The following is a 13,830-nucleotide window of genomic DNA, read 5'->3' on the forward strand; positions in this document are numbered from 1 at the left end:
CAGACAGTGTAATGCAGTGGAAATGAAGCTTTTTGGTGAGACCATGAGTGTGTCAACATGCTGAAATCAATTGGGTTCAATACCTCAACAGTTCAGAAGAACTTCTGAGAGAAGTTTTTACCTTCAGGTGATGATTAATGCATGTGTGGTGATGAGTGTGTATGTCTGTATGTTGCTGGTGTTGCATGACGTTTTGGCCTCTGAGGAGCTGCAGGTGTGAGGTGTGTGAGCAGGTGTGTGAGTGAAAGAAAGAAAAGGATGAGTCAGACAACAAATTCTAAAAAACAAAAATATAAGAAAAAAACAAAATGGCATGAGAGAAACATAACATGCCGGGCATGTGTGTGTGACAGAGATATCATAGATAGAAAATGTGTTGTGTGCATAAGAAAGAGCTGAGAAAAAAAGAAGACATATTGACAGATGGATGCAGTGGAATGTGACAGAGTTGGATGATGGGGAAGAAAGGGAGGATAGAAAAACTGAGCAAAGAGGCTCAAGGGAAAGCTGAAGGCGTTAATGAGAGAAATCTATTGACAAGGATGAGAGAGAGAGTGCTGATTAATGATCGATTGTTTACCTCTCTCTCCCACAAACTGTGCCTGTAATGTCAGTAACATGGGACCAGAGACAAAAACGTGCAGCAGTGTGGATTTCTCAAAGTTACAATGGTCAGCGCTCAAAACTGTTTCATACTCCATTGATTTCTTTTTCATCTACAAGACTCCTTTTGCAGAGAGATGGATTAACTCGAGCCAAAATATAATGTTGAACAGTGTGCTAAGAAATAATTTAGTGCATTAAATTCAATACTGCTATTGAAATACTCAAGTTTATTTGTAAGTACGAGTTTGTAAGAGGAATAAGATAAGTTTGTTTAACATTTTGACTGTGCCTTGCATTCAAGGTAGTAATTTGAAATGCCATTGCTTTGTGAAACCTGATATCGCTTAAACTCATGCCTGTGCATATGGGGAAAATAAGAAATACTGGGGTAAGGATACAAATGCAGTCTACAAAATGTAGAGCTGGTGCAGTTCAAATGATTGATTACCAAAAGCTCAATAAACTGAAGGCTCAAGGGATGGTGAGGCATGCAAAGGTCGAATCCAATGAAATCAGTGTAGACAAGTGGAAAAATCCAACAGGGAGCACGCTAAAGTCAGAAATCCAATCAATGGCAAAGTCCAGGAAAACAAAACAAAGATCCAAAAACATGGAAAATTGCGGCTTTGCTTGACACAAGGTACTAAGACGAACCAACAATGGGACATGGCTGGAGGCTAGCAGGCTGATGGCTAGTCGACTCAGGAGCTTGGGCTGACAGGAGGCTAGAGAGGTGGTGGCTAGCCGACTCAGGAATGGGAGCTGGCAAGAGGCTAGCAGGCTGGTCACTGGCAGGCCAAAGTGCAGGATGGAAACTAGTGGCCTGGATGATAGCAAGCCACAGAGCTGACTGGAAACTAGCCGGTTGGATGCTAGCAAGTTGTAGTGCATACTGGAAGCTTGCAGGTTATGGATTAGATGGCTGTAAAGCTGAGGTGGAGGCTTTAGCTGGTAGCTGGAAACCTATAGCTGACAGGGGGCTTATAGGCTTCATGCTAAACCAGCATGGGAGCCACATGAGGAATCCAGTTTAGCCAGGATGGTCCTCTTAAAGTTATCAATCCCATTGAACAAATCATTCATGCCTGTATCTTCCAAAAATCAGGGCTTTAAATAGATAGTTTGTGCAAAGGAGGTTATGGCCCTGAGCTTAACCTTAAAGTCCATCGCACTACTCAAACAAAAGGAAGCATAATCCATAGCAGATCTCAACTCTTTAAGCTCCTCCATTTGGGAAATAATGTCTGCTGGGTCCATTTCTGGCCAGCTTGTATGGGCAAACAAGGAATATTAGGGCAAGGACCCAAATGCAGACTCAGAAATGTGGAGCTGGTGCAGTTCAAATGATTCATAACAAAAAGGGAAATAAACAAAAGGTTTATGGGATGGTGAGGCAGGCAGAGGTCAAATCCAAAGAAATCAGTCCAAACAAGCAAACAAATCCAAAAGGGAGTGGACTAGAATCAGAAATCCAATAAATAGCAAAGTCCAGGAAAACAAAGCAAACATCTAAAAAAACACAGAAAATGACTGCAGCGCATGAAACACACAAGGTACTAAGAGGAACTGAGGGAAATCAGACTTGAATACAGTGGGGAGGGATGGTTAATCACAAAGGTGGGGAAACAGGAAGTAAAGCAAAACATGACACAGGGGGAAAACTCTTTCAACATAAAACAGGAAATAACTAAAGTAACACCCAAAACCATGACAGAGGTTCCCAATGGATGTGGCTTTTGACCCCTTACAATGAAGTAACATCTATTTGTGTCTCATTGTGGTGGGTCATGCTGCATCTGTCTATGAGTTGAGACCATGTCAACTGATTAATAAATGAGTAACTTTTAAAGGTCCAAAGAAATAAAATTTCATGAGTAAAAAACCAAATATTTGAGGATTGTCTGAAAGAATAGATATAGTATTATCTTGTGAGCCCTTTCAGTTTGACTAGTTCATCATCTGTTTTTTTTATATCTTGTGTCCGTATAACCAAAGCAAAGCAGTAAAAAAAAAAAAAAGAAAAACTTTGCACACTTCTTTTAGTCTGTGTCCACTTAAGTAACATTTCTTGACTCATCCATGATAACAAGCCGAACGAGCATTGGTGACACCAGCCACCGTACAAATATGACACCATACATCCACACACGTTTATTTGAACAGTTACAGGCATGGTCTGTCATGTAATGGATCGCCGTCTAGAAACACTTTCTCCTTGATTTATGACCACAGCTCAGAGGCCGAGGGTGACAAGAAGAACAACAGAAAAGAAAGACAAAAAGCAGGGACAGCTAGAGAGGCCCGAATGGTGGCAGACAGAGGAGGCAGTTTGAAAACACACACACACACACACACACACACACACACACACACACTTAGACTTTCCAATCAGACTGAGGCTGGAAGGACTGCTGTAGGAGAAAATGAGTTTTGTTCTCTGGAGGCTCAGAGAGAAAGAGAGATAGAAGAGAAAAAGAAAGAAAAGAAAGGAGCGAGAATTTTCACTGGAAGAGCTGAGGATCATTGTCTTGCTTGAGGCCATGTATGTTGGCAGGAGCTGTGAAAGGAGGAGAGATTTGTCATTCACATCCACTTCTCTCTCTTTCCCCTCCTGTCTTTATCTCTCCCTCTCACACATACACACACAAACACGCTCGCCGTGCCATCTGAGCTTCCTTGAGGAGCAGTAAACCCAAATTCCCCTCCCAAAAATCGCTAACTACAGCGAGATGTCCTTGCAGTTTATGTGTGTATTGTGAGGTGGTTATATTCGTCTTTCTGGTGTCTGACGGGGCATGACTGCTGAGCTGCAGCCAAAATACTCCATTTGACCTAGATCATCTCAGCAGCTGGCTGGTGTATATGTGTGTGTGTGTTTGTGCATAGTGTTTATGCCTATTTGTTAGCGATATGATGAATTTTGGACATTGCCCATAATGATGTAAGAGCTCCATCCCACTTGTCTTCTATTAATCAATCTCCTATCACTGTGTTTCTCCCTGATTTACTGTCTCTTCTCTGTCTCCTGCTCCTCTCCCCTGTCTTTCTGTCTCTCATTCTCTTTGTTTGTCCCTTCCTCTGACGAAACTTACTCACCAAGTAAATGTTTTCAGCTGTGTGTCGATGTGTGTTACTCACATTGTGGGGACATCTGTTCACACAGTCACATTGTGGGGACTCAACTTCCCCGTTATGTAAATCATTCAATTTTAGGGTGAAGACTAGTGTTAGTGTGTGTGTGTTGTGGGAACATATTGGTGCCCCTGCGCTTCACCTCTCAACCCTAACATTTAATTTCATACAGTAACATGCATGTCAGCTGTTCACTGCACTCATGCACAAACACACACACTCGCGTACATACACATACATTCATGCACGTACACACACAAGAGTGAAGTGAGGAAAGATAATAATGAGCTGACCCATTCACCTTTCAGTCGCAGCACATTATAGTCTGCATGTACTGTACATGCTCAGCTAATCAGACTGATTATTTAAACTACCTGTGTTAAATCAAGGACTGGCTGGCCTTATAAAAAGTCCACAGCTCTCATGGCTGAATAAACCCTTTCCATCAGCAGTCATCCAGGTTATTTCGACCTTCAGTTATAATGATAAAACCAAAACTTTGCCCACATAGTTCCACTTCAGTCCTCTCCTTAAATAGTGATGTCTAAAAAGCATCAAATGTCCAGCTTTCTAAATAGCCTGTGCAGCATGATCAGCCAAAGTGGAAGATTCTGTCACATATTCAGGAGAAACAATGCAAACTTTGCTTTGATTGTCAGCACACATAAACTGATGGGGTCTTTTCTGCTTGTCTTTCTGTGTGTGTCTTTGCAGTGATGGATGGGCGGATCGGTATGATGTAACAGATGGCTACGTTAGGGAAGCAGCCGGTGGTATTACCATCAAGCTCCAGTCAGCTGATGTGAAGTGGTTTGATGAGTACTACCTTAAACTTCGCCCTGAAAACAACCACAGGAACCCCTGGTTTCCAGAGTTCTGGCAGCATCGTTTCCACTGTCGACTTAAAGGCCACCCACAGGAGAGCAGCAAATACAACCGCACCTGTAGCAGTGAGTATAGAGACACAAAAACATACGAGGACAACCAAAATGGACTATTCTGTCCATCATTTTCTTTCATCAGTGAGTGATTATTAGCTACACGAGACCTGAAACTTACTTCTTAAACATCTGTAGCAGTGAGTTCTTCTGTTTACGTCTGTTTGGACACCGACCATCTGGGGTGCAGAGAAAGAGGGAGGCTGCATTGTTTTGGGTTAACATCAGAGGCCACAGTACCAATCTGCATTTTTATTTACAGTCATATTGGCCATTTTTAATGCAAATAACATACACTGACAAAACATACAAACAGACTGGGTGAACACACACACACACACCGACACACATACCATATGGGTACATACAGCTCTCTGGTTCATCTGGAGAAATCCCTCATGGCTGCGGGTGCACCCTCCCTTTATTTCTTTCTATTCGTCTCCCGCCATCTTTCTCTCTCTGTTTCATTCTCTCCATTCATACGCAAAATGGTGTATGAGAGCTGCATCAAAGGGAGTCACGTCTCGTATTCTAATGAAATGGGACATGAAATACAAATGAACAGGACACAGAAAGAGGAAGAAAGAAATGAGATGTGGAGGTGGGAAGTGGCTGATGAGAAGAAATGAGAGGAAAGAGAGTGGTCTTTGATGTGAGGGGAAAAAAGCAGACTGTGTTTCATAAAACTAGAAGGGAAATTAAGAGTTTCTCTGATATACCTGCCTTTCTCTCTCCATCCCCTCCCCCGACTCTACCCACCCATCCCTGCAGAGAGAGAGTCGCTTCGGCAGCAGTACGCACAGGACACTAAGATGGGGTTTGTCATTAATGCCATCTACTCTATGGCATATGGCCTGCATAACATGCAACGGGCACTCTGCCCAGGCTATCAGGTAGGTACTGCTCTGTTGGATTAATGGAGGGACACACAAACCAAGGAGATAAAGAATGGAAGTGGGGGGTTGGAGAGTAGGAATCATGGCCATTTTTGACATATTGCCACACTACATACACAGTGCAAGATGGGAACCTGGATGAGTGCACAAACTGTGTAAACATTACTTATTAATTATGTGCCAGTTTGGGAATTTAGATAGAAAGGTACAAAACTGAAAAAGGACATTTTTGTTGGATATGACATAACTGTTAATGTATTTTAAGGGCCTGTGTGATGCCATGCGACCTATAGATGGTGCTACACTGCTGGACTTCCTGATGAAAACCAACTTCACAGGCGTGTCAGGGGAGGGAATCTTATTCGATGAGAACGGAGACTCACCTGGCAGGTATGCAGTGTAACTGATCAACACTGTCATGGATTTCTTTATTGTGCGGCCTTTTGGGTTACACGGTCATATGACGTAGCTGTGCGCATCACTGTGTTGGATGTGTGCCTTTTATCCACAGGTATGAAATAATGAACTTCAAAAAGATGGGCAAGGACTACTATGACTACATTAATGTTGGGAGTTGGGACAATAGAGGCTTAAAGATAGATGATGATGAAATCTGGCCCAACAAAGACGCAATGATCAAGTCAGTCTGCAGTGAACCCTGTGACAAAGGGCAGATTAAGGTAAGATGACCAATACAGACAATGTCTTATCGGCCCTTTAATTTCTGAGCAGCATGAATGCATGAGGCTCTGTTATTCTGATTATTCCTGGAGTAAAAGGCTCCATGTAATACAGCAGCTGGTGCACATGAGTTGCCATGCACAGTATGTCACTGCAAGCATGTACGACACAAAGGTAGAGATACACACAGACATTGTCCATCCTGTCCCTTCCAGGTGATCCGTAAAGGTGAGGTGAGCTGTTGCTGGACCTGCACTCCCTGTAAAGAAAATGAGTTTGTGTTTGACGAGTACACCTGCCGAGCATGTGAGCTGGGCTCCTGGCCGACTGATGACCTCACAGGTTAGTCTGCAAGTTTATTTGTAATATTTAAATGCAATCTCACCTACACCTCCTCTTTTCAAGAAAAAAACCTTGCAATGAATACATAAAACTACAGTATTTGACAATGCTCCTGCATAAAAATCCTGTAATTGCAATGCAGTAGTAATGATACTGCTCAAAGGAAACCATGCAATGGCTCTGTGTGTGTGTGTACATGTATGGGAAGTGTGCAGTGTCATAGGATAAAGAATGTTTGGTGGAATGTGATACAGTGTGATAATTACTGCATAAAATTATAATACAGTAAGTTCTGCACCAAATACATTAGAAAGAGAATCTGAGAGATGCTCCCTCGGTTTCACCCTCCCCTCCTCTTTCCCTCTCCTCCCCTCCACTCCCTCTCTCATCCCTTTAATTTGTTACCAACATGGTCACCAGTGTTTTAATTATTCTGCATCAAGAGCAGCTTTCAATGCAAATACATTTCAGTTGCAATGAAAATTTATTTCTGCTCTGTTGCGTTCGAAGTGGTTGGATATTGCCTTGTTATGCTTTCAGCTGCTCATTATGCTGCTTGCTAGCTCCTCACCGAGCTCAATGATTAAAACATGAATCGAGACCTGCTGAAAATTCAGATTGAGCTTCACTGCCACACACAATAGCGTCCTTAAACGAAAACAGGGAGCAAACCAGTGAGAAAATGACAAAGAAAAAGTTGACAGTGAAAAAAGAGGGAGATGAAGTATTGAAAGCGAGCTTTGGGTTACCAATGTATTACCTTGTGTTATTCATGTCTATGAGTATGTGTATTTGACTCATTTCATCAACAATAAGTGCTGCGTGTCCCCAACGGGGCTGTATGGAACAGTAATAATGAGGTGTAAACAAAATGCTTGCCCTGTTCCTCCAGCAGACATTTGATCTCTCTCCCTCAGGCCAAAAGAAAGGAGAGAAAGAGCATGAGAGATGAAGGGAGGGAGAGATAAAGAGGCAGAGGGAGTCGACGAGAGAACAACGTCTCAGCTAGCAGGGACAGAGGTGCAGTGAGTGTGAAAACCAAAGAAAGAAATAAGAGAGTTTTTGAGAGAGCAATAGAGGAAGAAGAGAGTGAGAGAAAAGTGACTTAGAGACATCAAGAGAAAGAAAAAGTGAGTGTGAAAGAGAGGACTCTGACAGAAGCTGCAGCCAGGGAGAGTGAAAGGAGCAGAAAAAAGGAGGATTAGCTTTGGGATTTGAGCCTCTCCACTGATCGGTGAAGTTCCACAGTCTGAGTCTGAAAATGTTTGAAGGAGTTTGCCTCAAAACTTTATATTGACTGAAAGCCCCCCCCCCAGTTTCACTACAGGTCAAACACGACACGATTTCCTGTAGGTTTGGTGAACTGATTAGGTTTTAAAATGCAGGCATAGCCAGTTCAGTTTTCGCTATTGTGAGGAAACCAACGAGAAAACAACTGATCTGAGATGCTCAGCCACAACATCTAGATGTATGTGGGCAAGATTAATTGGAGCTAAATTTCCTCAGTTTCTTCCCTCCTTACATTTTCACAGATGCATGGTCCTCACCCCTCATTGCCAGGCAGAACAGCTACTGTTGTCTCCTACAAAGAGGCTGTGCTAAAGTAGCAAAAAAACACTACCTCCTTGATTTTGAACAGTCACACTAACATAAAAGTGACTCCAAAGATGAGAAGAAAAAAGATTCAGATCGATGCTCCATTCTGACTTAATTATGAATGTTTAGTTTTCTGCTTTACGTACACTGCATGATGTTCAATACCTCACACTGTTTTTTTATCCAGTTTTAACTGAAATGGCACGATGCAAGCGAGCCACATCCTCTGCAGAGTGCTTTGGCATAACTTATTTTCTGTCTGTTCATTACCGTCCCCTTGGCTCCCACTCAGCAATTAGGCTGCTGTTTATGCCCCTAGACCTAACTACATCACTGATTTGATAAACTACATAGACCGCATTAAAGACAAAGTCATTAAATTACTCAAGTCTTTTTTAATGACTCTTCTGGTTCTTCCTCTCCCCCTGAGAGTTCAGTACTGTCCGAACCGCTTTGTGTGTTTGTGAGAGAAACACAAAGAGCCAGAGAGAAGGAAAGAGAGAGAAAGTGAAGATTTGTAGGGACAGAAAGATTCCATGTGCCCGTGCTGCTACAGTTCGTCCAGACCAACCAGTCAGATAATTTCAGCAAGCGTTAGGACGGATCTTAATTAGAACCGTCCCTTTAATTAATGGTACTTTATCTCCTTGCCTAGGAGGAAGACAGAGATGGAGGGAGAGAATTAGGGAGAAAGGTAGGAGGTACGCAGATAGGGAGATATTGGGGGGAAAGAGAGAGACAGAGTGATGGATGGGGCATTACAAAGAAAAAGAGAGAAAGAAACATGTGACCTGTGGGTCCAACATGTGTGGCTGACCTGTGCGGGCGGCTGATCACTGGAACAAGTGTTGCACTCTGACAAACATACTGATGAATGTTTAGTAAAAGTTCACTCCATATTGTCCAGTTGCTGAGCCTGGCACACATCCAATGAAAGTCCTCGATTCATTTTGTATCATGAAATACATCTCTACATGCTTATATCCGCAGGCTGTGACTCAATCCCAGTGGAGTACCTGCGGTGGGGAGACCCTGAACCCATTGCTGCTGTGGTCTTTGCCTGCCTCGGTCAAATGGCCACATTCTTTGTCACTGCAGTCTTCATCAGGTAACCAATCTCTCATCTGTCTCAGAAAATACAGGAACTGAGGAGACTGATGCAAGCAGTGTTAGACCAGAGAAAGATTTGTACTATACAGCAAATGTCTGCTTTGCACATTTCTACTCTTTTCTTAACCATTGGCTGTTTTCAGAACTGCCTACTACATACAAGTCTGCACTGTTGGACACAGTAGGCGAGGTAAAGCTTTTGTTTGCATACTGAATATGACGTACTACACTTTGGCCAAATTAATATGCACTCCTAGTTTAGTAGGCAGTTTTGAATACAGCCACTGTTCTGGTGAGCATGTGTTTTAATTCTTTTATATACACTGTGCGTCTCTGTATGTGCATGTCTTTGCTTACGTGTTTGTGTTTCTGCACATAATTGTTGGTCTGAATGTGTCTGTGTTGAAGGTTCCGGGACACCCCGGTAGTGAAGTCTTCCAGTAGGGAGTTGTGCTACATAATACTGGCAGGGATCTGCCTGGGGTACCTGTGTACCTTCAGCCTCATAGCCAAACCCCATGTCATCCACTGCTACCTCCAGCGACTGGGAATTGGCCTGTCACCTGCCATGAGCTACTCTGCACTTGTCACCAAGGTGAGGACTGAGTTAAGGATTTGCCAGATAATTTTGAGATGCAGGGTGAAGCTGTGAGAGGTCATTAGATCCATGCTAACCTGTCTTGGTTGCCAGTGGTCTCTGGGGAATACACAGGCTTCAGATGCTGGAGAGCCAGCTGCAGGGATACATCTGTGGATGGAAGCAAAACCTAATCAGAAAGAAACGGGGGAAAATAACATGACACAGCACATTGTTATCCCTTCCATTCCTTAATTGTTAGAGTGGGGGGATATTGGTACCATAACATCAGAGAGAGGCAAAGGTCTATCCTACCCCTGTCCTGTGGGGATGAGGGCTCAGGGAACATGGAGGCAGGATTAAAGGCTGACAGGGAACTGCAGTGGCCTTTCCATAGGAAATGACCTTGACCTAACGCACTGGATTTTGAGTCCTGTGTGCAACATTTTTTTCCAATCAGTGTTTCTCATTAATATGTCTGCACAAAGACCGTGTCAGCAGTGTAGAAATACAGAAAGCAGATGGCCAGAATACAGACACAGTATGTTCAGTATGTAGTTAATCGAAAGGTCCTGACGGTGTTTGCACTCTGTCCCCAGACGAACCGCATTGCTCGGATCCTGGCAGGCAGCAAGAAGAAGATCTGTACAAAGAAACCTCGCTTCATGTCTGCCTGCGCTCAGCTCATCATTGCCTTCCTCCTCATACTGCTGCAGCTGGGCATCATCGTGGCTCTCTTCCTCATGGAACCACCAGAGGTAAGCTGTGTGTGTGCGTGCATGCGTGTGTGCGCGCGCGTAGGTGTGTGTCTCTGTGTCTGTTCATTGTAAGTGGGAGAGTGGCTCGTTGGAAGGTAGAGCTGAGAACAGGCTGACAGACAAATTAACAGCAAGAGAACAGCAAGAATTGTTGAATTGAAAAAAGTAACTGTATAATGAGGCTTTTAATTCCTAAGAGTCTGTTTCTGTTACATCACTGATAGTTTTAAGACCACAGCAGTGGACTGATTAGTAGATCAACAGGAGGCTCTACTAACGCATTTTGTTTCCTCTATCTAAAGCAGTTAAACATTGTCGGAATTTTTTGCTCGACTTAAAGGTCCAGCGTGTAGGATTTAGTGGCATCTAGCAGTGAGGTTGCAGATTGCAACAAACAGAAGACTGGTCGCCTCACACTCCCCTAGGGTTGCTGCAAAGAGGCCGTTCTCTAGAGCCAGTATTTGGCTGGTCCGTTGCTGCTGCTGAAATATTGCAGTTCAACATGGTGGGCTTCATGGATGAAGACCTCTGTAGATATAAAGAGCTCATGTAAAGGTAACAAAGTCACAACAATTCTTATTTTCAGGTGATTCTACATTATTGAAAACATTATTATTAATATTGCATGACATTCCTGCCAATAGATCCCCAAAATCCTACACAGTGGACCTTTAAAACATTGGGTACCTTACGTTAGCAATGTAATGAATGTCAGTGTTAGTTTATTAAAATTGTACTGCTTCACCAATCCGCTGGATCATGACTGAAAGAACTAGATCGCGGGTACAAGCAGCCGAAATGGGTTTCCTCAGGAGGGTGACTGGCACCTCCCTTAGAGATAGGGTGAGAAGCTCAGCCCGTGAGGGACTCGGAGTCGAGCTGCTGCTCCTTTGCGTTGAAAGGAGCCAGTTGAGGCGGTTCGGGCATCTAGTAAGGATGCCCCCTGAGCACCCCCCCCAGGGAGGTGTTCCAAGCACGCCCAGCTGGGAGGAGACCACGGAGAAGACCCAGGACTAGGTGGAGAGATTATATCTCCACACTGGCCTGAGAACGCCTCAGGATCCACCGGTCAGAGCTGGTTGATGTGGCTCGGGAAAGGGGAGATTGGGGTCCCCTGCTGAAGCTGTTGCCCCCGCGACCTGACCCTGGATAAGCGGTTGAAGATGAGGATGAGGATGCTTCACCAATCTTTTTTCATGCCACTGTTATTATGTATTAACACACATTAGTCTAAGTTTTTGTTGTTGTTTTTTTTTATCACTGACACACCCTCTTTCCTCCTGTCTTTATAGGTGATCCATGACTACCCCAGCATCCGCCAGGTCAACCTCATTTGCAACACCACTAACCTGGCAGTGGTTGCCCCACTGGGATACAATGGCCTGCTCATCCTCAGCTGCACCTTCTATGCCTTCAAGGTACTAGCTGGAGTATTTGTAGCTATTGTACATTACTTCTGAAAAAATCCTAAAAAAGATGACTAGGATGACATGTTTTTGATTTTATGAATTAAATGACAATACCAGAATTAAAGTCACACAAAATTCAAACTCTGAAGCGTCGGAGACACATGTTGTTGGAAGCAACGATTCTTATGTGTAGGAACATTGTGTTCTCTTGTCCACTTTGCAGTATTTCCAGTACATGTTTTGCTTCAGGCTGCTGTATGTGAGAAAAGTCACACAGACAGAATGTGAAAAGCACTGTATGTGTTTGGTGCTCTACAGCTTTTCAACAGCAGTAAATGAAATTCTGTTACACCAAACACATTATAAAGTCAGTGTTTGATTATCAGTGGCCCGCAACCATCCATTTTCTGTAGAGTGTGAGAGCAGAATGCTAAAAGCTGAAACACACTGCACACCAAGCAAATACTTTCACCGTGTTTATAAACACAGCGGCAGAGAAAACCAATACAGCTCTGCTGGGGAACGGTTGTGACTCCATGTCTCACCTAATTGCACATAATGGCGAGGTTAGCAACAGTGTCTCTTTTTGTGTTATTTTCCTAATTTAAGGCAGAATCCGCAGAAGGACTGAACAACCATAAAGAAATGTATGAATATTCGCTTAAACTTTCTCTCTGACTCTGTCCCTCTCTCCAAGACTCGCAACGTCCCAGCTAATTTCAACGAGGCTAAGTACATTGCCTTCACCATGTACACCACCTGTATTATCTGGCTGGCCTTTGTACCCATCTACTTTGGTTCCAACTACAAAATAATCACCATGTGCTTCAGTGTCAGCCTCAGTGCCACTGTGGCTCTCTGCTGCATGTTCGTACCCAAGGTAAGGCTGAAGCTAAAATCCACAGTTTCTACCTCTCACTCACTCACTTTGATCCATGTATTTCTCCACATTTTTCAGTCTCCCATAACATTAAGCTTCTGCATTAAGCCTCCAAAAATACTTTTTCTGATTGCTTGTCGCCCAGTCCATTAATAGTGTATATTAGGAAACTTCAAATATACTGTGGTCATAATCAGTTCGAATCAGTGCGCAGGAGATATGAAACTGCAGGTAACCATCGCAACAGCAGTAATACCTCATGCCACATCACCAGTTAACTCTCACTGTTCAAAGACTTAAGCATTTGTTAAAGTCCTGTATGTATGTGGTAGGTGATCAGGACAAGAACCGCTGTCTAAGTTTACTTTTTCATACTCATCCTGCCAGATGTCCTTGTGTTTCACATGCAATAAACCACAGTTTAGTTTGTTGTTTGACTCCTTAAACGTGGTGATAAAGTCCCCCAAAATATTTGTTGGTTGCAACCGTATGGACAGTCTTAAAGCAGCACAGTTATTAGAGTGGTAATGCGGAGGCAGCACTCCCAGTAAACACCATGTAATTGGAAGTGATTGTTAAAGTAAGGTTTTTGAATAATTAATTAGAAACCTGAAATTACACATTCCCCAAATGCCTGCACTGAAGTGAAAAAATGTAATTTAAAACATTTCCACGTATCGTGTTTTCTCCAAATTTTGATAGCTAGACATTCCCGTGGAGCTTGAAGGAGAAAGTTTGTGTTTAATAACAGCAGAAATGCGATCAATAAAAACAATTAGCCTCTGCCTCTTTTTAGAATTTTTTGCATTAAAAAGGTGAGTCATGGCAACCTTCATCACTCCTCTAAAAGCAACATTTATTAAAAGGCGCTCTTGTGTAGACCTCAGCACATTGTTTCCAAAAAC

At 43.2% G+C, this 13,830-nt stretch overlaps 1 protein-coding gene across 1 annotated transcript in view; it reads left to right on the forward strand.

Annotated features, from left to right (window-relative positions):
- grm5b (glutamate receptor, metabotropic 5b) overlaps positions 1-13,830 on the forward strand; it is a 61,974-nt gene that overhangs the window by 40,605 nt on the left and 7,539 nt on the right. The window contains exons 7-16 of the mRNA XM_070970437.1: positions 4,453-4,688; positions 5,448-5,569; positions 5,838-5,962; positions 6,084-6,252; positions 6,469-6,595; positions 9,182-9,299; positions 9,710-9,896; positions 10,478-10,636; positions 11,929-12,054; positions 12,743-12,925. Coding sequence (XP_070826538.1) covers positions 4,453-4,688; positions 5,448-5,569; positions 5,838-5,962; positions 6,084-6,252; positions 6,469-6,595; positions 9,182-9,299; positions 9,710-9,896; positions 10,478-10,636; positions 11,929-12,054; positions 12,743-12,925 — 1,552 coding nt within the window. The remainder of the gene's footprint in view (positions 1-4,452; positions 4,689-5,447; positions 5,570-5,837; positions 5,963-6,083; positions 6,253-6,468; positions 6,596-9,181; positions 9,300-9,709; positions 9,897-10,477; positions 10,637-11,928; positions 12,055-12,742; positions 12,926-13,830) is intronic.

This window comes from Chaetodon trifascialis, chromosome 9, assembly GCF_039877785.1.
Source record: "Chaetodon trifascialis isolate fChaTrf1 chromosome 9, fChaTrf1.hap1, whole genome shotgun sequence".
In the NCBI taxonomy this organism is placed as follows: Eukaryota; Metazoa; Chordata; class Actinopteri; order Chaetodontiformes; family Chaetodontidae; genus Chaetodon; species Chaetodon trifascialis.